Genomic DNA, 24,486 nt, shown 5'->3' with positions numbered 1-24,486 from the left:
GGGGTTTTGCCATGTTGGCCAGGCTGATCTCGAACTCCTGACCTCAGGTGATCCTCCCACCTCGGTCTCCCAAAGTGCTGGGATTACAGGCATGAGCCACTGCACCCAGACTAAAGAGGAGTTTTAGATAAACAGCAAACAAATCATTTTTAATGTCAGTATGTGCCATGCAATGTTTGGCACATACTTTTTTAAATTATTTGCTGTTTACCCCTAAAATTCCACTTTAACTGGACATCTTATATTATTACTTGCTAAATCTGGCAAACATAGAAGGAGATCTGGGTTCAGGTGTTACCTGAGGAGGCTCAAACAAGTCGCTAAAATTCTCCAAATCTTTCTTCATTTTCAAGCGAGAAAGACTAAAATCAGGCTGGTAGATCTGGGGCCTGATCTATCTGCTTTCACCAGAACTCAGTTTCTAAAAACTGAGTTTTATTCTATTGAGTTTCCAGTTAGGATTTTGTTTGGGTGGGTGGGGAGGTTCTGGGGCTTAAACGAAAACAATGTTTTTCTTGAAGTTTGAAAATGTAGATGATCCCTGACATTTTACCACTGTGTAATGGTTATGTGGCATGTGGAATTAAGAGCCCAAAATATTTAAGATTAGAACACTGCACATTTGTTAATTTGTCTAGAGCTTTACTAGTGCTCAATTGTCATATTTCTTCTTAGTGAAAGGGTAAGAAATGTGTTGGCCCCCATTATGGGGAAAAATGCTTCATTTCCACTTAGCTTTGCAAAATGAAGAAATATATTCGAACAGAAATATATTCAAAGGTCCAGGTTTCTCTTTTGCACTTCTTCCTGCCTGGAGGAGTTTTCTTTTCATGTTCCACCTTTTTAATTTGTGTCATGGACCTCAGCATCAGGATATATCTGATTAGTTACTGAACAGCCTTTCAAACTTAGCTTTGACAGAATGGTTTTGAAAGGATGTCAGTTAATGCATGTGGCTGTTCAGGAGATGTATTGATTTTTAGATCGAGAAAGTTTATTATTCCTCTAGTCTCTTAGAAAGCCCTTGTAACATATTTTTGAGCTCGTTTACCAAAAAACAAGCAATTGTATCCTTATTTGGATTTGGAGATTTAGCACCAGTGTTTTTTTAAACTACATCTATAAGTATCAGCAAGTATTCTTCAGTTACTCGTATACTTTTTTTTCCTCTCCTAAAAAATAAAGAATCCTATTTTATAAAAAGATATTTCTCACATTTATTTTTGGCACTGAATTTTATGTTATGGAAATTTAATTTGAGGACAATTTTGGGGATTGTTTTCAAGTCACTATTTAAAAAGAAAACAAAAGGCCAAAAACTGTTTACTGTCTTTTAGCTCAGATATTTGGCCTGTCCTTCCAAACTTTGGGATGGATCTCTCTTCACATGTGCTATGGAATAACCATTTCTCATGACCTACACTCAAATGAATCTCTATTTCACATTTTACACATCTACTGAAAAATTATTTTTTAGTCTGTATTCCTGAAATATTTCTCATTTCATTTCACCCGAAGGAGATACAATACTAAATAAGGAAACACCCAACCCATTTTATTTAGATTATCTTGGTGAATCTAGTTTCTGTTCCTATCACTCAGAATAGTATACTATAACCAGTTTTGTTCGTATTTATCTTTGGGTGATAGAGTTTATTGTCAATTATATAAGTCTTGAGCTATTCGTTGTTGCTGTTTAAATATGAATATATCTCACTGAGAAGTATAAAGTATAAGTACTTTGAGGACAGTAACTTCTCCACATACAAAACATATTGATAGCACTTATCATCATTTTATTTCTTCTTCTAGGCTACTAAAATTCACAACAGAGGTAAATTCTTATTAATTCCCTGAAAGATTTCCAGGTAGTTTTTCATTTTGCTTGAAACACCTATAATTTTCTCATATTTTTTTCAAAAGGGCATCTACTAATATCATATGAACTTTTTGTTATGCATGATCTTTGAAAGATGTTACAGATCTTTAAAATCTTATGTATACTTTGACCAAAAATTAGGAACATCAAATCTTGAAGATAAAATGAAAACCCTATCAAGAACTTTCTTAGCATCCTGATGGAAAAATACCTGTCTCCCCTAATGATTTCCAGTCATATCTAAGCATTTGCTTATTCAAGAATGGAAACAAACAAAAGCACAGAGTTTTCTTAGAAGACATAATTCGGCTCATTACCTTAATTCTTTTTCCCTACATTGAAAACAGCAGTTGCATTTGGGGTTGAGGGTGGTCTGGGCTTCTTTAATAAATCACATTAACCAACCAGACCTTTCAGTGTGCATTTAAAACCTGCATATGAACACCTATGCGATAGAATTTCAGTTATTTAGTTTACTCATTTAAAACTCAAATAGGAACATCAACGCCAAAAACATTGCTGGGTGTTGTGTGTTAGTGACTATGAGGTATAAGTAAACATTTAATTAAGTCCCATACCCATTTCAGAAATAAACTGAAAGTCTTATTTGTTAAACTGAACTTTTTGAAAAGCTCTTTGAAGTGGCTTCTTAAATTACCCAGCAGCATAACTACAGCTTTGCTGCATCACTCTTGATCCCCGCAGCATGGAAAGTCACCAGGCATGTAGAGCTAGCCAGGAAAATGGAACATTTTAACATTTGGACTGACCATATTTGTTACACACAAGGATCTACTGTGAGAGTTAGACATTCAGCTCCAGTCAGGTACCCAGGCCTAACCTTACGGCATCTCCTATTAACAAAGTAACTATTGTCTGAAGAAGAACTTAAGAATTTTTTTTTCTACTCAGAACAGTTTAAAAATTATCTGTCGAAAGCATTACTAGGTTTCCACTAAAGAGAAGGAGATGGTGAAATCACCAATTCATTTGCTTTTAGCTTTTTTACTTTTACCATTTGGTAACTCCTTATGTTTCTAAAAGTATAAAAGATGAAAAACATTATTTTGTTGTAATATCCTCACACAAAACTGTTAGCTCTTAGACAACATATGTATTTATTTTAAAGACAAAAGAAGTAACTCATGATCATTTTGCTATTCACTCACCAAGTTCCAGGCCAACCACACTGTACAGAAACCTGTTAGGAAGGTCTCCAGATGAAAGGTGTCTAGTACTTAGTACTCATCCTTAGAGAACTTTCAAAATGCAGATTACTTTAGTTTACCTTTCTTCTTGGGATTATGATGATGGTGGTAGCTCTGAGATCAGTTGTTGTCTTGCTACTTGGTAGTTGAAAAAAATCCTCTGCAGACATCTCACAGACTGACAGACTGTGTTGGAAGCTGAGGAGCGTGTCTCTTAGTCTACAGGTTTTACCACTTGTATGAGTCTGGATTCTGTATCAACTTCTCTAAATCACGGAAGAGTGTTTTTTTGTTTTGTTTTGTTTTTTTGCATATTTGGTATGACTTTACATGTAAAAGTATCTGAATTACAGTGGGTATCAAGGAAACAAAAATGTGTTTTTAAAAATTTTTTATGGTAAAATATTGTGTCTTTCCCATTCTTCTATTTTATTTTATTTTTCAATGCTACTTACAACCCTCTGAAAATACCTTGTTTATTATGTTAGAGATTTGGGTCTGGGTCTTCCCAACTAGCATGTTGGATATTTGAAAGCCTATTCTCCACTGTATGTCCAGCTCCTAAAACAATGTACAATAGGTACTTAATAAACTTTTATTATGTGAATAAAATTTCAAGAAAAATATAGTAAATATATAAACAAATTGGAAGTCATACATTTATAAATGTGTAATATGTTGAAAAGGAGCAAAAATTCCTAAGGAGAGAACTGAATATTTAAAGTTGATATGAAACCCTTACCTCTGAAAGAGTTGCACTTCTTACAACCAGAGTCATCTAGAAAAAGGACATTATTTTATGACAGAAACCCCAAAATAAAATGAAGATGAAATTTCTCCAAAAAAAAAAATGACCAGAAAATACAGAGTTCAGTCTTCTTTTCAAAACAGATCTTCAAGATACATCACAGGATTTTTTTTTCTTGACTTTAGTCATTCTTTCTGTCAATGGAATATACAACTATTGTTTGGTGAATCCCAGAGCTTTTCAAAGGAGACCTAACAATATGGAATTAGAGTGAAATATATCAAGCTTTCTAAATTCATATTTTAGAAAACAGAGGAAAAAAATGAAATGCTATTCTGTACTCTACTCTGATAGGCTGCCTCATCTCTAGGCTGACTCCCTTGTGTTTTCTATCGGGAATATATACTGCCATTAAGGAAGCCCTAGAAAATTGGGAAAAACTGAAATCCTGGGGTCCTGCTTAATTTCAGCAGCTATTAGATGTTGCCGATAGTCAACCAGCCTCAAAATACTTAAAAGCCTGCAACATTTTGATAAAATAGTAGTAGTAGCAATAGTAATGAAGCTCCACTGGCTCTAGGACTTGGATGTAATGTAACCTGTCTATTAGTTTCTGAAGTATGTGTTGTGTTGTTATTGCCTTTATAACAGTTCTGAATGACTGGTTAACTTTCTGCTTGGGTAGTTGTATCCCAGTGAAAGAGGGGCCCAGTTAATGTTGTTGCAAGCCACAACCAATATGTGGTTTCAGCAAAGAGCTGGGGATTCTTGAGGAAACCATCTCCCCAAACATTTGACCCTTGGTTTAATAAACACTTTGTGGAGAGAGTGACATGCCATTCATCTTCCTTTCAGCAGAACTGATAGCATTCAGGTGGACCCTTCTCAGGGTGCTCTGGGTAGGAGAAGCAGTGTCAGCAAGGCAAGCCTCAGCTTTTACACACTCCAGATGCAAACATGCAGATCCCATGGTGCATGCACTCCCTGTGTAATGTTCTATTTGCTGTATTTTTTTTTCTTTCTTTCTTTCTTTTTTTTTTCTTGAGACAGAGTTTCGCTCTTGTTGCCCAGGTTGGAGTGCAATGGTGCAATCTTGGCTCACTGCAACCTCCGCCTCCTGGGTTCAAGCGATTCTCCTGCCTCAGCTTCCCGAGTAGCTGGGATTGCAGGCATGTGCCACCATGCCTGGCTAATTCTGTATTTTTTTTTTTTTTTAGTAGAGACAGGGTTTCTCCATGTTGGTCAGGCTGGTCTTGAACTCCTGACCTGAGGTGATCCGCCTGCCTCAGCATCCCAAAGTGCTGGGATTATAGGCGTGAGCCACCGCGCCTGGCCATGTGGTGTATTTTTAATGAGCCTTCTGAATTGAAATCCAAAATAGTACAAAGTTCTATAGTTCCAGCCTGGGCAACATGGTGAAACCCTGTCTCTACAAAAAATTAGCTGGGTATGGTGGCACATACCTGGAATCCCAGCTACCCAGAAGGCTGAGTTGGGAGAATCACTTGAGCCCAAGAGGCAGAAGTTGCAGTGACCCAGACTGAGCCACTGCACTCCAGCCTGGGTGACAGAAGAGACACTGTGTAAAAAAAAAAAAAAAAAAAAATCTGTGGTTAGACTAGTGTTGCCAACAATATGCAATCATTTGTATTTCTTGATCTTTAAGAGAAAAAAATTATCTTTGTTATTGCTGTGTCTGTTTTCTTTCTATTGAAGTTTTCAAGGATTTTTAAAAAGTAAAATATCAACATAAAGGCATATGGTCAGAGTCTTTAAATATGAAAGACAAAACCCATTTTAAAGTAACTTTAGAGAAATATTGCTCTTCAGCGACACAGCTATCACTTAAACATGTTGTTTCATTAATATTTGAAGTTCTGTTGAGACCCTGTGGTCACATCCTTTACCATAAGGCTGATATTCAAGAAGGAAGGGATAAAAAATAGTTATTCTCTTTGTACTACTGTAATAATGATAACGATACTGATAATAATCATGTCTGCCTCATGTGATGATGGAGACTGTAATACCACAATATCACAGTTTAAAAGTTGATACTTAGCCAAACTTCCAGAAGGCCCAAAGTCACAAGGGTTTGTAGCCGCGGTCTGCTTAGCAGCAAATCAAGGACAGGTGCAAATGATGACTGCCATTTGCAAACACGTAATCTCTAAATATTCCCAGGACTTTTTTTTTCTGTGTGCAAACCCAACAGTTAAAATGAGGAAAGAGGACAGGACAGCCCAAATTTTTATTTATGGCTTTCCTGAAGTTGCACAGGAAGTAATGGGCTTATCCTAAGAATATGACAAATAGGTCAGAAAGAGAAAACCTAGACTCGCTTTTCCAGAAAACTTTTCCTTAAGCACCTTAGGTTTGTGTAGGCAGCAACCTTCCAGACTGCAGAAGTTCCAGGAAGTCTTATCCATTCTTCTCCAAACCCATACCCTTTAGCAGTGCGATGCAATACACTCATGATTCTTGCAGTGTTTCTTTAGCAGGGAACAATGCTGGGGGAGAGTCCTACCTGTGTTTGAATGCTGACCTATGAACTTGAGGGTGATTCATTATTGAACCTCTCAAAGCCTTTGATTCCTTGTTTGTTAAAGGAGGATAATAATCATGTCTGCCTCGAGTGATGATGGAGACTACAGGAGGTAATTCCTTAGTATAGTTCCCGGCAAACCTCAGTAAATCAAAGCTCCTCTTACAATGATGTTTATTATTGTTATTACACAGCTAGAAAAAAGAAAAAGAAAATACCCCTGGGAGAATAACACATGGATATCACTGTCAGAGGGAAAAAAAACCCCAAAGTATGGGTGGGGGAAGAGGAGACAGACCTTTTTGTGCCTCTCATGCCTCATTGTTTTGCTTAATGGCAACTTCTTTTCCCAGCCTCCAATTGAGTAGAGTTTGTACTACCTTTTTCACTTTTTAACTTTTTAAATTATGCCCTTTTTTGTGTTTTACTCATTTTCCTATCCAGTCTAAGACAGCATCTAAAACATATTGGACATCTAGAAATATTTGCTCGATGGCTGACTTTAATTTTTTTTTTTTTTTTTTTTTTTTTTTTTTGAGACGGAGTCTCGCTCTGTCACCCAGGCTGGAGTGCAGTGGCACCATCTCGGCTCACTGCAAGCTCTGCCTCCCAGGTTCACGTCATTCTCCTGCCTCAGCCTCCCGAGTAGCTGGGACTACAGGCGCCCGCCACCACGCCTGGCTAATTTTTTTTATTTTTAGTAGAGACGGGGTTTCACCTTGTTAGCCAGGATTGTCGCTGTCTCCTGACCTCGTGATCCGCCGGCCTCAGCCTCCCAAAGTGCTGGGATTGCAGGCGTCAGCCACCGTGCCCGGCCGACTTTAAATTTTAAAAGTAAAGAAACTGGTTTCTATTTCTGTTTAATAGAAGAGCTACCAGGGCCTACTATACTGGATAAGTAGTAATAAATGCTTACCAAATGCTTTTTAGAACATTGGTTAAAATAGTTCGTTAAGTTTAAGGTAAGATTTCCCCATCTTTACAAATAGTATGGGCTGGGCAAGGTGGCTCACGTCGGTAATCCCAGCACTTTGAAAGGCTAAGGCAGGAGGATCGCATGAGGCCAGAAGTTCAAGACCAGCCTGGGCAACATAGTGAGACCCTGTCCCTATAATAAATAAATAAAAATTTTTTTAAAAACTTAGCTGGGCACAGTGGCACATGCCTGTAGTCCTAGCTACTTGGGAGGCTGAAGTGAGAGGACCATTTGATCCTATGAGTTTAAGGCTTCAGTCACGCCACTGCTCTCCAGACTGAGCAACACAATAAGTCTCTGAGAATAAAATAAATAGTATAGATAAAAGAAAGTCCTGTACAATTCTCGAGTGGTCTTTTTGTTTCGTAATGGGGGTGATGCCCAGTTCCCATCCCAGTGTTACCTGATGGCTAGTTAAATCCTTTTAAGACTCTTATAAGAATAGAACTCAAATTTCATGCCTCTTGAAAAGTACTGGGATAGTTGAACAAGTTTATAATTCTATTTTCTCTGCCTAAAGTTCCATGTAGCAAAATTTTCTAGAGTCTAAATATAATCTAGTATTATGTCAAGTTGCTTGAGCACACAGCCCCCATCTTAGATTCATCCTACCTTTAGTGAAGTGCTGCAGTGTGTTTATTTTCCCTGTGTCTAGGTTTCACTTGCAGCTGCATATTTTTATACGACTTTTTACACTGTGGAGATGTAAATTACTTTTTGGTTTACCCAGAGAAAGTAATGCTCTTTTAAGAAAAAAACGCACACAGATTTGTGGTCCCTGTAATCTTGAAGACACCAAAAAAAAAAAAAAATTGTTCTTATTTTGATATTGAAAATATGATAGATGATATAAGGCCAGCTTCATTAATTTGTTTTATAAGTACTACAATATAATTGTTAATTTGTCTGTACATGGCCTCCAATTACCTCCTCAATTCCTGGTAACAGCTGCAACCTCATCTTTCACTTTTATTACCTACCACTTAATTGCACTAATAGGTCTTGCTTTTCATTTCTGCATGATTTTCATTAGAAAAAGTGGCAAGTGTTAACTTTTGCTGGCTTTTAGTTGGTGTCTCAGGCTTTTTACTCAAAGAAAAGCAAGGAAAATGGGTTCTTTAAATTTTCATGTAATTGTGCTTCCTAGCCTCAAAATTCCAGATGACTGCTTCTAACTTTTACTTTTTTAGAAAAGAAGAGGCTTATTTGGGACCAATAAATTTTGCCAGGTAAGGAATATTGGTAGCTAGATCTATGTGATAGGGTATTTTTTTCTTTAAAAAAGCATCTTTAGTATTATTTCCTAATGAATTATACTTTTCTCAATCCATAGACAGCTTTTTTTGCACAATGTGAACTAACATGAGCTAATTTAATATGACTACTTAATAAGACATTTGTTAATGTAAAAGATATAAACATTTAAGAAATATTTTTGAAAGTACTTGTTCATTTTTAACAGTCAAATGTCTATAAAATGCCAAATGAATCTTTAAAAATGAGAATTTGTTATGTAGTTGCAGTACCTCCAGTAATTTTTGAGTAGTCTACACATGAAATCATTGTGATATAGAAACATAGTTTTGACTGTACTAAAATGACTTACTTGCATTTATCACATTTTAAGATTTATGATAATGTTTTTATTAATCCTGAACTTTTTATTCATCCTGAAACTTGGTGATAGAATAAAAGAATTATCATCGATTTAGAAACATGCATCTCATTATGACTACAGAGAACTGGTATTGCACTAGCAAAGGAAAAAATTTAAGTTAACATAAATTAACATCATAGTTATTTTATCTAGCTTTTAGAGCATTGTACTAATGCTGAGAACAAAAATTGAGAATTTTACCACTTTATACTTTTTAAAAAGGTATCTGAAAGCCCTCTTCATTACTGTCACATTTGGATCCCATTGAAATGACTCGAGTATTTGTAGTTATTGCATCAGAGGGCAAATACTCAAAACATTAGCTTGACAGTGTCTGTTTCAAAATCAGATAAAGTGACAAGTGGGGCATTCTTTTTTATTCCAATTAAAGTCTCTATTCAACTAAATCATCTAAATCATGTCCCCCAAAATGACATTTAAATATAAAAATATAACTATAGAATTTAATAATAAACAGCAGAAGAAGAGATTTAGACTAGAAGAAAAAGTGAATCTTTTCCAGAAACCTTAAGGAAATACAGAATCAAGAGGAAAATAAAGGAAATCTGTTCCAAGTGAGACAGATGGGGGTACAATCTTGATACAATTAGTGATAAGTTATCCAAAGGATGAAAAGGCAGAAAAAGTTAATGACAAGTAGCAAAGAAAGTGTAAAAGGGCTGTGCTTATTTAGTTGATTTTATGAGAAAAATTAGGATTACATATATAAACTGGAGGAGCCAATTCTGAGGAGAGTTTCATGAAGGAACCTTCTTAATCTGGTGCTTTTTAGAGAGCAGATGGATGGAAACTTGCCTACCTTTCTATTTGGAGTGCTCAGTCTCAACTTACCTTTCAGGATGGAGAGCTCTCAGCCTTGGGGACACAAAGGCATATTTTCAGGCCAATGTGGTGCAAATGTGAGATTTGAGCAGAATAAAACTATTAGGGGCTGGGCACGATGGCTCACGCCTGTAATCCCAGCACTTTGGGAGGCCAAGTCAGGCGGATCGCCTGAGGTCAGGAGTTTGAGACCAGCCTGGCCAACATGACGAAACCCGGTCTCTACTAAAAATAAAAAAAAAATAAAAAAAAAAAACTGGCCAGGTGCGGTGGTGGGTGCCTATAATCCCAGCTACTCAGGAGGCTGAGACAGGAGAATTGCTTGAACTCAGGAAGCAGAGGTTTCAGTGAGCTGATATCGCACCACTACACTCCAGCCTGGGCCACAGAGCAAGACTCTGCCTGAAAACAAAAACAAAAACAAAAACAAAACAACAAAAAAAACTGTATTAGGAGTTATGTAAAAAATTATGTAGGCAGCTAACAATTTTTAAAACTTAATGGGAATATTTATTTTCAAAGATTTTTTTGGAGATGTCAGTAGATATAATAGTCTACTAAGAACTTGAAACTAGATATTCATAAATGTATCTTTTGTCTTTCTATGTTTGGGCATGGAAACAGCTAGGATATGTGGATTCACTTTGAGGAAAGTTTTAATTTTGATGTTAATTTCAATATATTTTTTGAAAGGAGTAATAGGAAAGTGTACATTATTTCTATGATTTATTGTTTAAGTGTACTTCAATTTGATTTAAAGAAAACTATTAGTGTATGAATATGGCAAAAAATAATGAAAATAGCATGCATAAAACTGGTATTTAGGGAATATTCATATAGTTTAATCCCATGTAGTTCACATATCACCAGATGGGAAGTATTTTTCAGAGCCTGAGATCAGAAACTATCTCAATAAAATGCTCTTGTTTTTTAACTTTGCAAAACAGTGGGCTTCTTTCATCCTGCCAAGATAAGTTAGCCTGTTTTATTTTTAAGCCTGCCTAAACTGATTCGCCATGTCTGGTAACTGTCAGAAAGTATAGTTTCCTATTTTGCAAATAGAAAGATGGGATTTAAGTATTTGTGTTTGTCAATAAAATAAGAAAGTGAACTAGGAATTTATTTTCTGACCTTTTGAGATTTTCTTTGTCACATAGTTTTTTAAATTATTATTCTCATTGAATAAAATTTAATACAATCAGTTATGACCTTCAACAGTATGAATCCCTAGATTTTCCAGTAATGATATGTTAGATTTAGTAGTTAAACATAATAATGTTAAGAAGGTTTTTCTTATTAAATTATAATATATAAAATTGACCTTTTGAGGGGGAAGTTCTATGAATTTAATATATGTATAGATTCGTGTAACCATCACATTATAGTTAGGCTATCTCTCCAGAAAACTCCCCCCTTAGCATTTTTTTTTAAGTTGGAGACAGGGTCTTGCTGTGTTGCCCAGTCTGGTCTCAAACTCCTAAGCTCAAGTGATCCTCCTGCCTCAGCCTCCCAAAGTGCTGGGATTATAGGCATAAGCCCCTGCACCTGGAACCCTCTTAAAATTTTTAAGTGTCCCAAACCACCGTAACTGTTCTTTATAATAGGAACACATTGTCCTGTCATCTTTCTTGAAATTGTAGCCAAAAAATAGATTAATTTATTATTCAATAACTCTTCAGTCCACTTGCCTTTCTAATGTATTTAGCTTCTTCTAATGGCTAATTTTGCATTTTGTCGATTTATAATCATGATCAGAGATAGTATTCATTTCTCCTCTCTGTCAGATATCATCAACTAATCCAATCTTAATCTCTAACCTCAGGAGATTTCCTAGACAATGGTATCAATAGATCTGTCCTCATTCATATTACATCTGTTGTGTAATGTTTTGCTCATCATCTGCATTGTTTTTTGAACTACCAGTTGTCTGATGTAAATGTTGGAGATTATTATCTGGAGTACACAAGAGAATCACTGCTGTGTCTCTTTTCATAGGCTCTGCAGATCTAGGTGTTTCTTTTCCTGAGTGTTTTAATGACTATGTGCCATACTTTTTCTGTTGGAGTACTTGTATCACTGTATATTTCTCTGAATATATACAATACATGCAAGCCAAAAGGGGAAAATCACAAGCTATAAATCAAAACTTTACTTGATTAATATTTAACCAAGGGTTGCATGTCAGCCAATCTATTTTAGGCATTTAAGTGTACAGTTCTGACATGCATTTTCAGTAGAATGAATTTCAGTCTATAGCACATGAAAGTTAACAAATTATTTTAAAATATATATTCAGTCAATACTTTCTGTGCTCTGATAAGAGCCTGTCATTTATGACTTTACCATAAATCAAAAATTAAGAAGCATAAATATATTTGTAATAATTGTCATTGACATCATTTGAGGCCATCTTAAGTATTATTGCCTCATACAGGGAAAACATTAACATTTTTAGCTGGGCATAGTGTGGCACATGCCTGTAGTCCCAGCTACTCGGGCGGCTGAAGCAAGAGGATCACTTGAGCTCAGGAGGTTGAGGCTGCAGTGAACTATGATCACGCCACTGCATTCCAGCTTGAGCAACAGAGCAAGATCCTGTCTCAAGAAAAATAAAAGTTAATTTTAACCTTGACCTTTGGATCTTAAGTTTTCTTGTTTTATGATTCTTCTAAGGTTTTTCAAGGCTCCTTCTAGAGACATTAGGTTTCTGGAAATATGGTGATTCTCTTGTGGTTTTTTTCTGAGTTATGTTTTCAAAGCCATTTTTTGTTTTCATTTTTGTCATTTGTTTTTGTTTTTAATTTTTGGAGACAAATATATTACTATTGAATGAGACTCTTTATTATCTTTGTTTAGGAACTAAAAGTTTAAACTTTATGGACTATTTCAACTACTGTTATTTGCTCACACTGTTGTCTTTTCTTTGAAGTTACAAATTAACTATTTTTTCATTTGTTCTTCAGATGGATCCTGTACAAAAAGCGGTTATTAACCATACATTTGGAGTATCCATTCCCCCAAAGAAGAAACAAGTTATTTCTTGTAATGTCTGTCAGCTTCGCTTTAACTCAGATGTGAGTATCACCTTTTCATTATTCTCTGTAGTTTGTCAGAGCTAAAAGTCTGATTTATCTAAATATGTACATTTCTTCATATTTACATACTGTAGCAGCCACTCCTATTGGTAGCCCACTAATTTCAGGATGCCGGATTTCCAAAGGATTTCGGTTCAATGCCTAAAACTTGAACAATAGAGTATGGTTGGCCCTCTGAATCCACAGGGTCCATATCCATGGATTCAACTAGATCACATTGAAAATATTTTTTAGAATAACATTACAACAATAAAAAATAATACAAATTTTAAAACCAATAGAGGATTATAGACAATAGTCTATAAGTGGCTAATATCAAAAATTAAGAATTTATCTATGCAATCAGTCTCAACTATACCATTTTACAATTAATCTCACTAATTATATTCACTTGTCAAAAATGCTTGAATATCAGAAAATATGGAAAAAGTTTTAAAATGCAATGAAGAGATTTTAAAAATTAAAATGCAATAAATGTGGAAGAAAACCATTTTTACTATTTGATATCAATTGCCACATTTCATGTTTGTGTCAAATTTTGTTAAATACCTAAAAGAATTATTAATTTCCTATATGATTTATATTTTCCCAGAACATAAAATACAGAGAAAGTTTCATAAACTATTTTATCTGTCAAGCATAACCATCCTGCTAAACAAAGATAACAAGAAAATGGAACAAATCACTCTCTTTTATGAAAATGGGTCTTTAAATTTATAAACAAAATAGCAGGAAAGCAAAATAAACAATATTAGAATATTTGCAATATCCAATTACCAAGTAAAGCCAATGACCGATGTAAATCAGAATCCGAAGGCTGCATATAATATGTGGTATTTCTTGAGTTACTTGAACCCTGTAGCCATTTTGCAAAGAGCTTGTTACAGAATTAATGTTGTTTGGAAATACTAAAATAATAATCACTCTTGTTTGCATATACCATTAAATTATGTTTTGATAATTCTACATAGGAAGCATAATAAAAAATCATAGTCATTGGAAAAGAGATGTTTATCATGATTTATGAAATTATATTTAATATAATTTTAATCAAAAGTCCAATGAATTTTTTGGTACATGATAAAACTTCATGTTCAGGAATCAAAATGTACCTAAATAAACTGAGAAATATACAGTGTTAATTCATTTGAAGTCTTAATATTGTTAAGATGTTAGTTCTTCCCCAATTGATCTATAGATCCAGCACAATCCTGATCAAAATCTCAAAATGCTTTTTTATTATAGAAAATGGCAAGCTGTTTCTTAAATATACATAGAAAAGAAAAGCCCTAGAATAGTCAAAACATTTTTTTAAAGGTCAAATTTTGAAGACTTAATGCTTCCTGATTTTAATACTTACTCTAAAATCTACAATAATCAAGACTGTGAAACTGGTGAAAGAATGGTAGACACATAGATCAATGGAACAGAACAGAGTCCAGAAATAGACTCACACCAATATAGTCAGTTGATTTTCAACAAAGTTGCAGAGTGAATTCAATGAAGAAAGGCTAATCTTTTCAACAAACAGTGCTAGAAGAAGTACATATTCATATGTAAATTCAAAAAACGCCTTGACTACTACCTGATACAAAACATAAAAATTAATTCAATAGGATCATTCATAAAATAAAAACTTTAAAAAACTATTAAACTTCTAGATGAAAACAGTAAAACATCTATTTGGCTTTGCATTAGGCAAAGATTTCTTAGAAAATAAAGTGTGAATATTGATATATTGGACTTTATCAAAATTTAAAACTTATACTCTTTAGAGACACTTTTACACTGTTCAGAAAATGAAAAAACAAGCTATAGACTACTAGAAAGTATTTGTATCTGCTTAAGAAATTGCATACAAATATAAATAACTTATAACTCAATAATAAATGATAAAACGGGAAAACAATTTTAACAGGCATTTTACCAAAGAAGAAATATGAATGATGAATAAGCACACAAAAAAATGCTCAACATGTTTAACGATTAAGGAAATACAAAGTAAAACCAAAATCAGATAGCACTACACCTATTAGAATGGTGAAAATTAAACAAATTGATAGGATCAAACGGCTAGGATGAGGAGCAACTGGACCTCTCATACATTGTCAGTGAGAATACAAAATGGTACAGCCACTTTGGAAAACAATTTAGCAATTATTAATAAGAAACTTTATAAAGTTATACATACATTTCCCATATGATCCAGCAGTCCCACTTCTAAGTATATCCCCAAGGCAAATGAAAACATATATTAATCTATATGCGCTGCTTAATTTTATTCATAATTGCCCAAAACTGGAATTGACCCAAATGTCCATCAACTGATCAATAAACAAACTATGTTAAAGCCATACAATGGAAATAAAGAAATAAAAGTAAATAGAAATAAAGCAAAAGTAAAAAGAAAGTACTGATACATGCTACAACGTGGATGAATCTCAAAGACAGTATGCTAAGTGAGAGAAGTAAGACACAAAGACTATATGCCATTTGATTGCACTCAGATAACTTTCTGCAGAAGATGAAACTATGGGGATAGTCAGATCAGTGGTTAACAGGGGCTGAGGGTTAAGTTAGGGAATTGACCAGAAAGGGAAATGCAGGAATCTTTTTGAATGATGAAAATATTTTATAACTTTATTGTTGTGATGTTTACATGACAGTCTTTGTTTTTCAAAATTCATTAAGCTGAATACCTGAAAAAAATTTTACTATATGTAGAGTATACCTTAGTAAACCTAACTAGAAAAAAATTAATGATATGAAGCCACAAAATATTTTATAAATAGGAGACTAATTTATGATAGAGATATAACTACTAAAGTATATTAAACTACAATTTTACTACTAGAATGAAAGTATAATAAGACTTTTGTAAGAATAGACACAATAATAAATACTGAAATAGATTCAAGTAAATTTTACAGTATTGCTCAGTTATTGTTCAAATTTTTAGAGTTATACGGAGAAATTAAAGTCTGTTGTTATATAAATATGACATGAAAATGTTTACTACTTACCTGACCACTTATAAAACAAATGCCCACCTAAAGACATGCTGCATCTTTAACACTGGCATTCTCAGTGCCATAAGGCCAGATGCTTGAAAACATCTCTCAGTACAATGCAAATAATAGATTTCAGAATTAAATTGCAAAAATCGTGCAAAAGATGCATAATTTTATGAAGTCCATTAATGTAATAGAGAACTGCTTGGTTTAAAGCCACTCACAAATAAGGATTTGCCTATTAGAAGAGTTAATTTAAGAAGAGTAAAATAACAAGGTTGATGATAGATAGATTCTTCAAAACAAGAGATGTTGAACACTGACTGAATAATAGGGGCTTAGGGACAATTATGAATCTCTCAAATTAAAAAATGACATATTTATAGTTCAAAATCATGATAATATTAAAAAACATATTGAGGCTAGGTGCAATGGCTCACGCCTGTAATCCCAGCACTTTGGAAGGCCGAGGCGGGTGGATCGCTTGAGGTCAGGAGTTCGAGACCAGCCTGACCAACATGGTGAAACCCTGTCTCTACTAAAAATACAAAATTAGCCAAGTGTGATGGTGCACACCTGAAATCCCAGCTACTTGGGAGGCTGAGGCAGGAGAATCGCTTGAACCCAGGTGGCAGAGGTTGCAGTGAGCTGAGATCGTACCATTGCACTCCAGCCTGAGCAATAAGAACAAAACTCCATCTAAAAAAAAAAAAAAAAAAAACCACCACACATTGAAAAATCTATCCCTTTCCTCATCTTCCCAACCTCCATGTCATTCCCTATTTGTAATCACTTCAATATTTTTTGCATATCTTTCTAGGGCTTGCTTATGCAAATATAACTAAGTATGAATACATATTATTTCTTCCCTTTTCTATGTAAATGGTATCATACTATTGACACTCTTCTTTGCCTTGCATTTTTTATGTAACAATATATGCTGGAGAATTTTTTTCTATCAGAACATAGAGAGCTCCCGTACTCTTTTTATAGATGTGGTAGGCAAAGATGCCCGTATCCTAATTTCTGGAACCTGTTAATATATCTTACATAGCAAAGCGGAATTAAGGTAGTAGATGGAATTAAGGGAGCTAATATTCTGACCTCATGATAAAAGGATTGTCCTGGATCATCCCATGGTCCCAAGGTAATCACAAGGTCTTTAAAAGTAGAAGAGAGATGCAGAAGAGGCAGTCAGAGTGATGCTATCTGACAAGTAGTCCACTGGCCATTGCTGGCTTTGTAGGGGAAGGAAGGAGCCGCAAGCCAAGGAATGTGGGCAACCTCTAGAAGCTGGAAAAGACAAAGAAATGGATTTTCCCTTAAAGCCTCCAGAAGGAATGCAGCCCTGCTGACACCTCGATGTTAGCCCAGTGAGATCCATACCAGACTTCTGACCTCCAGAACTGTAAGATAATAAGCTTTTAAGCCACTAAGTTTATAAAAATTTGCGATGAAAGCAACATAAAACTAATACAGTAGTTTATTTGTGCACGTTTCATAGTTTAACTCATCCCTTACAGGTGGACACTTAAATTGGTTCCCATCTTTTGACATCTCCTAGATTTTCAGTCAATAAATGGCAGAGCTAGGACATAAGTCTGGATCTCTTGCCTCTAAATCCACAGCTCTTCCTATTATATTATGTTGCCTCACAAAACTTTACTCATTTCCTAAGCATTTACTGAACTCCTCCTGTATGATAAGCACTTTGCTAATCTCTACAATATGGCCTAAAATGAACCACATGATCTTTGGAAGGACCATTGAAGTTCCATAATTAAAAAATCATTTCCACGGTACCTCTGTCAGGAGGATAGGATATAAACATCTCCATCTTACAAGTCAACAGCTAAGACCCGGAAAGAATGACTATGAATTTCGTTTTTTTATTTGTGTAATGGGTTGGGTTGTGGAAGGCATAAGAATTTCTTTTGAGCCCCACAATTACTCCAGGAGTACATCCACCTTTGTCTTAAGCTCCATTTGATGTCAGCCATTTTCTTTGTACTTACTAGTAGGGATGTGGACATATGTGCACACATAAGCATATGACCAGCAGCCTCCTTGCTATAGCTCCAAAGTTCCTCTGATAATGAAGAAAGAAATTAGATTTCTGAGTCATTCTTAGACTCTGGGCAGTAAAGCCACAAAGTCTGGATGGCAAATTCACATATGTGACATATACTTGTTCTCAGTGTTTAGTAATGGTGCTATAATCTGCATAACCAAGCTCTGAAACTGAGCATTTTTTATTTGGGGGGGAGTTTATTATTTTATAATTACCCTATTTACATTTTAATGTAAGAATTAAGAAGATGCTCATCCTTATTTTTAATAACATTTCTAAATCAGCCTGAGACTGAAATTGGCTTCACTCTTCAGTGTAGAAAATACGTTTATTGAAAAATATGGAAGGCAGATGCACAGTAAACAGACTGCATTTTGTGGTTCTTCATTATCCATATAAAATGTACCAGAGTTGGCTTCATGCATTAAAATTCAATATGACCTAGTTTAAGTGTCCTGTACCCCCCTTTGTCTAGCTTTTATCATCTCAGTAGAACTACCCTGTTGAAAAGCAAAATGCTACAGTTTTATTTACACAATACACAGTTATGTAAATGAGCAAGCATTAATCACAAACATTTCCCAAATGAACCTTTACAAATTAACACCATTAACTTTGCCAGGGAGCAGGCATTGCAGTCCAGGAATAATATGCTTTCCAGCTGAGTCCCAGACATTTGCACAAATGTGTGTATCACCTCAAGCCCTGCTTTCTTCTTGACCACCTTTTTTCTAACATGGTGTATCTAAGCTGAATGAGGCTGTCTAACCCTGAATGTTTCTTTATTCTCCAGTAACTGAGTATACTGCAACTGCAGTATGGTCATAAATTGATAAGCCTAAATCTGAATCTTGATCTTTTAGCTGGAAAATGCCATTTCCAAAGTTAAGCTTTGCCGGGGAAATGAGCTAACATACACTTCAGAAAATTTTTTGAGACTAACATTTATCTCATTTTGGCTAAGTTGAAATTGGCAGATCCCAAATAATTTCTTATTTACGTATTAGTTTCAGTTCCTTGGAGGATAGTAGCAGAAGGATGAAAGAAAGTGATTCTTACACAAAATCAAATCTTTATACAAAATTGAATCAAAATCAAATTCTTGAACAGATTCTTACACAAAACAGGGCAACTTGATTCTCTTAAATGTTTAAAAACAGAGACTATATTATTATTCTTATTAATATTGATCTCATTACAGTTTATTATAAATACCCTTAATGTATTTCTGAGTCTTTTATGCCTTATAGGCAAATCAAAATGAAAGCATGGTGATCTTTTTAGTCAAGTTTTATATACTCTAAGTCAGAATTGACCCTGAAATTTTGGTACTCAGCATTAATACCACAAGTAATTAAGTGTGAGATACATTGTCTCTAAATGTTGACCCCATAGGCTTTTATTACTCATTTGGAGCTAGCCCATTTGATTTTTCAAATTTACATTATTATCTTTGAATAACATAATAAGCATTGAATCACTTATAGTTTATATTTTATTTTGTATGGTACCTCTAGGTTTGTGATCTGTTGATATTTTTTATTTTGTTTTTTGGTTTCAGGTTATCCAATATCCCTATCTCATTTTAGCCTTCTGTTCTTTTTGCTGTGCTCTGTTTTCTCATGTCTGAAGACATAAGGTGACAACCTCATGCCATTTCATTAATTTACATTAGAATGATTAAGTACAAATAGACAGAATATTAAGGGTTTGCTTAGAAGTTAAAATGGTAGGGTAATCAACCACTTGTATAAACATTTCTGTGGGTGACCTGACTGTGCTACTCTTTACTATAAATCTCTATAAGATTTCAGAAACTGCAGTCGTTCAATGACCTCCCTCAATTCCCATGTGCTACAGTTAGTGTGTAATTGGTACATTCATAATACCACCTCACTATGCATTTTGTGTCTGTCATCTCAGCAGTTTTCATTTGGATAAGGCAATTTAGGTTATGCCCTCCTGGGTCTTTCTGCCTATATCTCTTCTTTGGTTTTAATTTTATTCCAATTTCCTGGTTTCTTTAGCAGTTAATATAATACAATACAAACTCGTATTTGTCTTGCCTGAACAAACTTCCCCATCTACCATCTGCCATTTAGAAGGCCTTAGTGCTGTCTCTGCTAGAGGCACTGGCATTCTCTGTCACCCAGCAGAGACCTCAGCAGTCAAGAGATTAGGAAGGAAGCCACAACTTTGGGTTCCACATAACTCCCTTTCCACATGCTATTGGCTGATTTTGCATCTTCCTTTGCCACCAGACCTAACTCCACCTCTCTCCACCAGCTGCCATGAGGCAGCAAGTCCCTGCAGCAGCTGTGTTTTTTCCTGAGAAATCAGATCAACTGGGAAACAGGAACCCCATTAGACACCATGTTTGAAGATGTCCCTTGCAGCAAAAGCAAAAGAGGCACACAGCTGCAAGGGTACCCGCTTGGGTTTTCTGAAGGATCAAGCTTTTTATTTGTCATTATGTAACATTCTCCTAGGGGATTCCACATTTTGCTATTGACTGCCTGGTGCTTGCTTTTAACTCTAGAAATTCTATCTGCATGTTATGTTTCTCTTCCCCTGTGTTTTCTTCTAAACTATCAACATTTCTTCTTCCTTTCTTCTCTACTCAATTTTCTCTTCTCTCTCTCCTCCAACTCTTCTCCTTTATCCCTTGTTCCTCTTTTTCTGGCACAAAAATACAACAGATGCAATTTCCCCTGTCTTTCTTGGACATTTGTAATTTATTTATGAAGTTTTTTTAGCTTAACAACTGGATTCATTGTTTTAAATCAGAGGTATTTTACTTAAAAAGGCCTTTAGAGGGTTAAAAAATATATTGAGCATGTTACTTGAAACTCAAACCAACATACTATTTAAAAAATAAATTTACCTTATATTTTCTGAATATTCAGACACTCTGTAGTTGATGGTAGTTTACCCTAATGGGTTTGTCAAAAAAAACTTTGAACATTCACTTTTATGTATATATTATACATTCACCTATATATATATGTATATTCACATATATAAACATTCACCTATGTACACACACATACACACATATACACATTCACTGCCTGCCACACATACACGTCTACTGTGTTTCTCTTGAAAGCCCTTAAGATAGATAGCAGCTTCACATATATGAACATATAAGATAGATAGCATATTCACATATATGAACATTCACATATATATACACGCATGTATATATACACACACTCACTGCATGCCACACATACACATCAACTGCATTTCTCTTGAAATCCCTTAAGATAGATAGCAGCTTCTTTACTGTATACACTTGTAGCATATTTATGTAATTCTAGATTGTATATACGCAATTTCATATAAAGTGTGTGTATATGTGTGTGTATGTTCAAGAATACTAGTGCCTAAGCAATTAGATTTCACCCATGCAAATAGTAGCCTCTCATGCAAAACCTAAATAAGCCAAGGAAGTTGACCCTCACAGAAAAGTGACTTTATGATAAGGGGATTTGGAGAAAGTCACATATAAACTGAACTCTGCAGCAGGTGATTAAATAAAGAGATAACCACAGTGGTGATAATCTCATTGCTGGGTTAGGAACCAAAAAGCTAGTTGCAAAGTTTACATCTGCTGTTCAGCAGTACAAATTGTTGAATAAATGAATAATACTGTAAGTTTGAAAAAACCAACTGATTCTGTCAAGAAATATAATACTGAAAATAGAGAGAATCAATAGCATCAGATGGAAATCTAGAAAATGATAACCTGCTTTTGTCAAACATTTTACATTTTTGCCATAAATAAGACTATTTATATTGATTCTTAGGTTTAAAGAGTAGTGAAGCAGATAGGAGGTAATTAAAAGCATAAATCTCAGGAACTTGGGAAGGTAATTCTCTGCTTTGCAGACAGAGCTGACAAAATGATGAACATTTTTTGCTTCAATATGACAGAATTATAGCATGATTACAGGGAGCAGGGACATATTGTGCTAAAAGTTTCATTCAATAGCGGCTGTTTAACAAGCTCATAACAAAGTTCAGTCATCTTTTTTGAAGCATATAGTAGTCACTTATTAAATACAAACTTGTTTCCAAAGCAGCACTATAATATTATTTAAAAAGTCACAGCCTTTCTCAGCATTACCTTATTTTAAATGGGTATTTGGATAATTTAGGATTGATATTAAACTTATCAGTGAAAAAAAAGAAAAGACTAGGTTAAATGTGAAGTTTAAAAAAGTGATTATGATGGATCACGACGTCAGGAGATCGAGACCATCCTGGTTAACATGGTGAAACCCCATCTCTACTAAAAATACAAAAAATTAATCTGGCGTAGTGATGGGCGCCTGTAGTCCCAGCTACTCGGGAGGCTGGGGCAGGAGAATGGCATGAGCCTGGGAGGCAGGGCTTGCAGCGAGCCCAGATCACACCACTACACTCCAGCCTGAGCGACAGAGCGAGACTCTGTCTCAAAAAAAAAAAAAAAAAAAAAAAAAGTGATTATGATGACGCATAAATGTTCATCAAATCTTATATTTAACTAACAAGGAAATATATAATACACATCATTCCATATTTTTCTGGATTTTCTTTAAATACATAGATGTCTAACATGATATGTTATTTTAGCTATTTATATATGTTCAATGATATTCAAAGTTGGTGATCAGCCTAATATGATGTTATGAAAAAAAGAAAATATGAACATTACTAGGAAAGTAGCAATACTCACCCTCACTTATTATAATACAGTCTCAACAGAAAATGATTATCCATGATTCACCATCAAAACTGCAAGTTTTGGTACATTTCCATTAAATATTAGTTTGCTGATCAAACATTAATAACAGCTTTGAAAGTACTATGGGTTTTCTTTTTTCCTGTGTTAATAACTCTTTTAGTCAAAAGTAAAAGATTCCTGGAAGGATTTTTAAGTCATTTTTGTCAGTGATCTTTCTCAGCCAAAACTTGTCTCGCCACTTGGGAGTTGGAAAAAGACGTTGAGGGTTTTTGTATTTTCCTTCTTTACTTGGTATGGATTTCTTTAGTGAAGGTTGGTTGCAGAATCCTTAACAATAAGATGTTTCATTATATATTTGTGGTTTGGGATTCTTCAGCTGAAAATTTATTCAACATACAATTAACAACAGGTAGAATTGCTAGGCTGAACACCTGTAGCCTTCCAAAATGATTAGTTGCTGGTTTTAAGTTTAAATTCAGGCTTTAAGACATACTTGGTTTGCTGTAGCTTGTCTTTTATTCAGTATGCTTGAGAAGGCAATTGGCTGTAGCTTTTACAGTTTAAGACAAAAACAAAAGTGAAGCTGAATGGAACAAAAAAAATAAGTTTACTACACTGCTTTCAAGTAAGAGACTAATTTAATACCATTTAGAACATTCTGCTGAAGAGGTACCCTTTAGCTACTTTCATCTCTCAAGCGCTCTTTAAATGAAGCGACAGCATTTTGCCCTGGAAGCCATGAACTTTAGTTGTGGTGGGTCAGCATAAAGAGCAGTTTTTTGGGAAAGTCTGACTGGCTGTTAGGAACTTTATGATGTGTGGCTTGGGGATGGGGTGGAGGTGGAGACAGCATATGAGGAAGTATCACCTTAGCCAATTTTAAAATTTCAAGCTAAGAAGATGTTGTTGGCAAAATACTGTAGCTGGTTAACATGAGTTATTTAAGGAGAGTAAAAAAGCAGTGAACTTGAACAGGGAGTCAGGAGAAGAGAGTCAAAGTAGTTCCTGCCTTGAAAGGAAGATCTGAGAAATACCCTCCTATATCTGGTTATCTAGCTAGGGAAACAAAACTAATACAATTATAAATACTGCTGAACTGTATGATGTTAATACAGTAATATAAATTTAATTATAAATTTAGTAATGGAGATAGCACGTGGGATAGAATAATCACACAAGTGGAAAGCTATCATTTGATTAATGCCTTCTCTTCTGCCAGGCGCTGTACTAGGTATTCTCTACATGTTATCCTTGTATTTGCACAAAGGTTCCTGGTGGAGGTAAACTGAGAAAGACTTGAGATATGGTCAGGATTTAAAGGAGAGAGAATTGAAGACATAAAATATTAGAGCTAAACCAGGGCTTGTTGAGGATATGGCCCATGAATAGGCTGCAGGGGGCCTATGGGCTCCCTAAAACTATGTAAAATTTTGTGTGTCTGCATATCTGGATGATGATCACTTAAGACATGTGACTGAATCTTCCCTTCTCACAGGATGAATGTTCCACAGCTTCCTTTGGCAACATATTCTAGGATTTAATCACTTTTAGTTATTAATACTCCATCTTACCTAAATCTTTTTTTAAAAAATGAAAAGAAATCTTTGTCTTTATTTCTCTCACTTTAGTTCTGCATTCTAGGGCTCATAGCAAATTTTGGGTTCGCTACTTAGAAAACATGTCAATGACAAGGACCCCTGAGAATATATGACCCTGTTAAG

The 24,486-nt window shown here is 34.9% G+C and overlaps 1 protein-coding gene across 5 annotated transcripts in view; it reads left to right on the top strand.

The window, feature by feature from the left end:
* Positions 1-24,486, top strand: part of ZNF385B (zinc finger protein 385B) — a 417,184-nt gene that overhangs the window by 329,439 nt on the left and 63,259 nt on the right. For 3 of the 5 annotated variants that reach the window (XM_031008822.3, XM_055380325.2, XM_019022644.3), the window contains 2 exons: positions 8,547-8,585; positions 12,820-12,930. In XM_031008822.3, coding sequence (XP_030864682.1) covers positions 8,547-8,585; positions 12,820-12,930 — 150 coding nt within the window. The remainder of the gene's footprint in view (positions 1-8,546; positions 8,586-12,819; positions 12,931-24,486) is intronic. The other 2 variants (XM_055380327.2, XM_031008823.3) reach the window with 1 other exon arrangement.

Source organism: Gorilla gorilla, chromosome 11 (genome assembly GCF_029281585.2).
Source record: "Gorilla gorilla gorilla isolate KB3781 chromosome 11, NHGRI_mGorGor1-v2.1_pri, whole genome shotgun sequence".
Taxonomy (NCBI): Eukaryota; Metazoa; Chordata; class Mammalia; order Primates; family Hominidae; genus Gorilla; species Gorilla gorilla.
The sequence above is the reverse complement of the archived record's forward strand: the minus strand, read 5'-3'. Positions and strand labels throughout refer to the sequence as shown.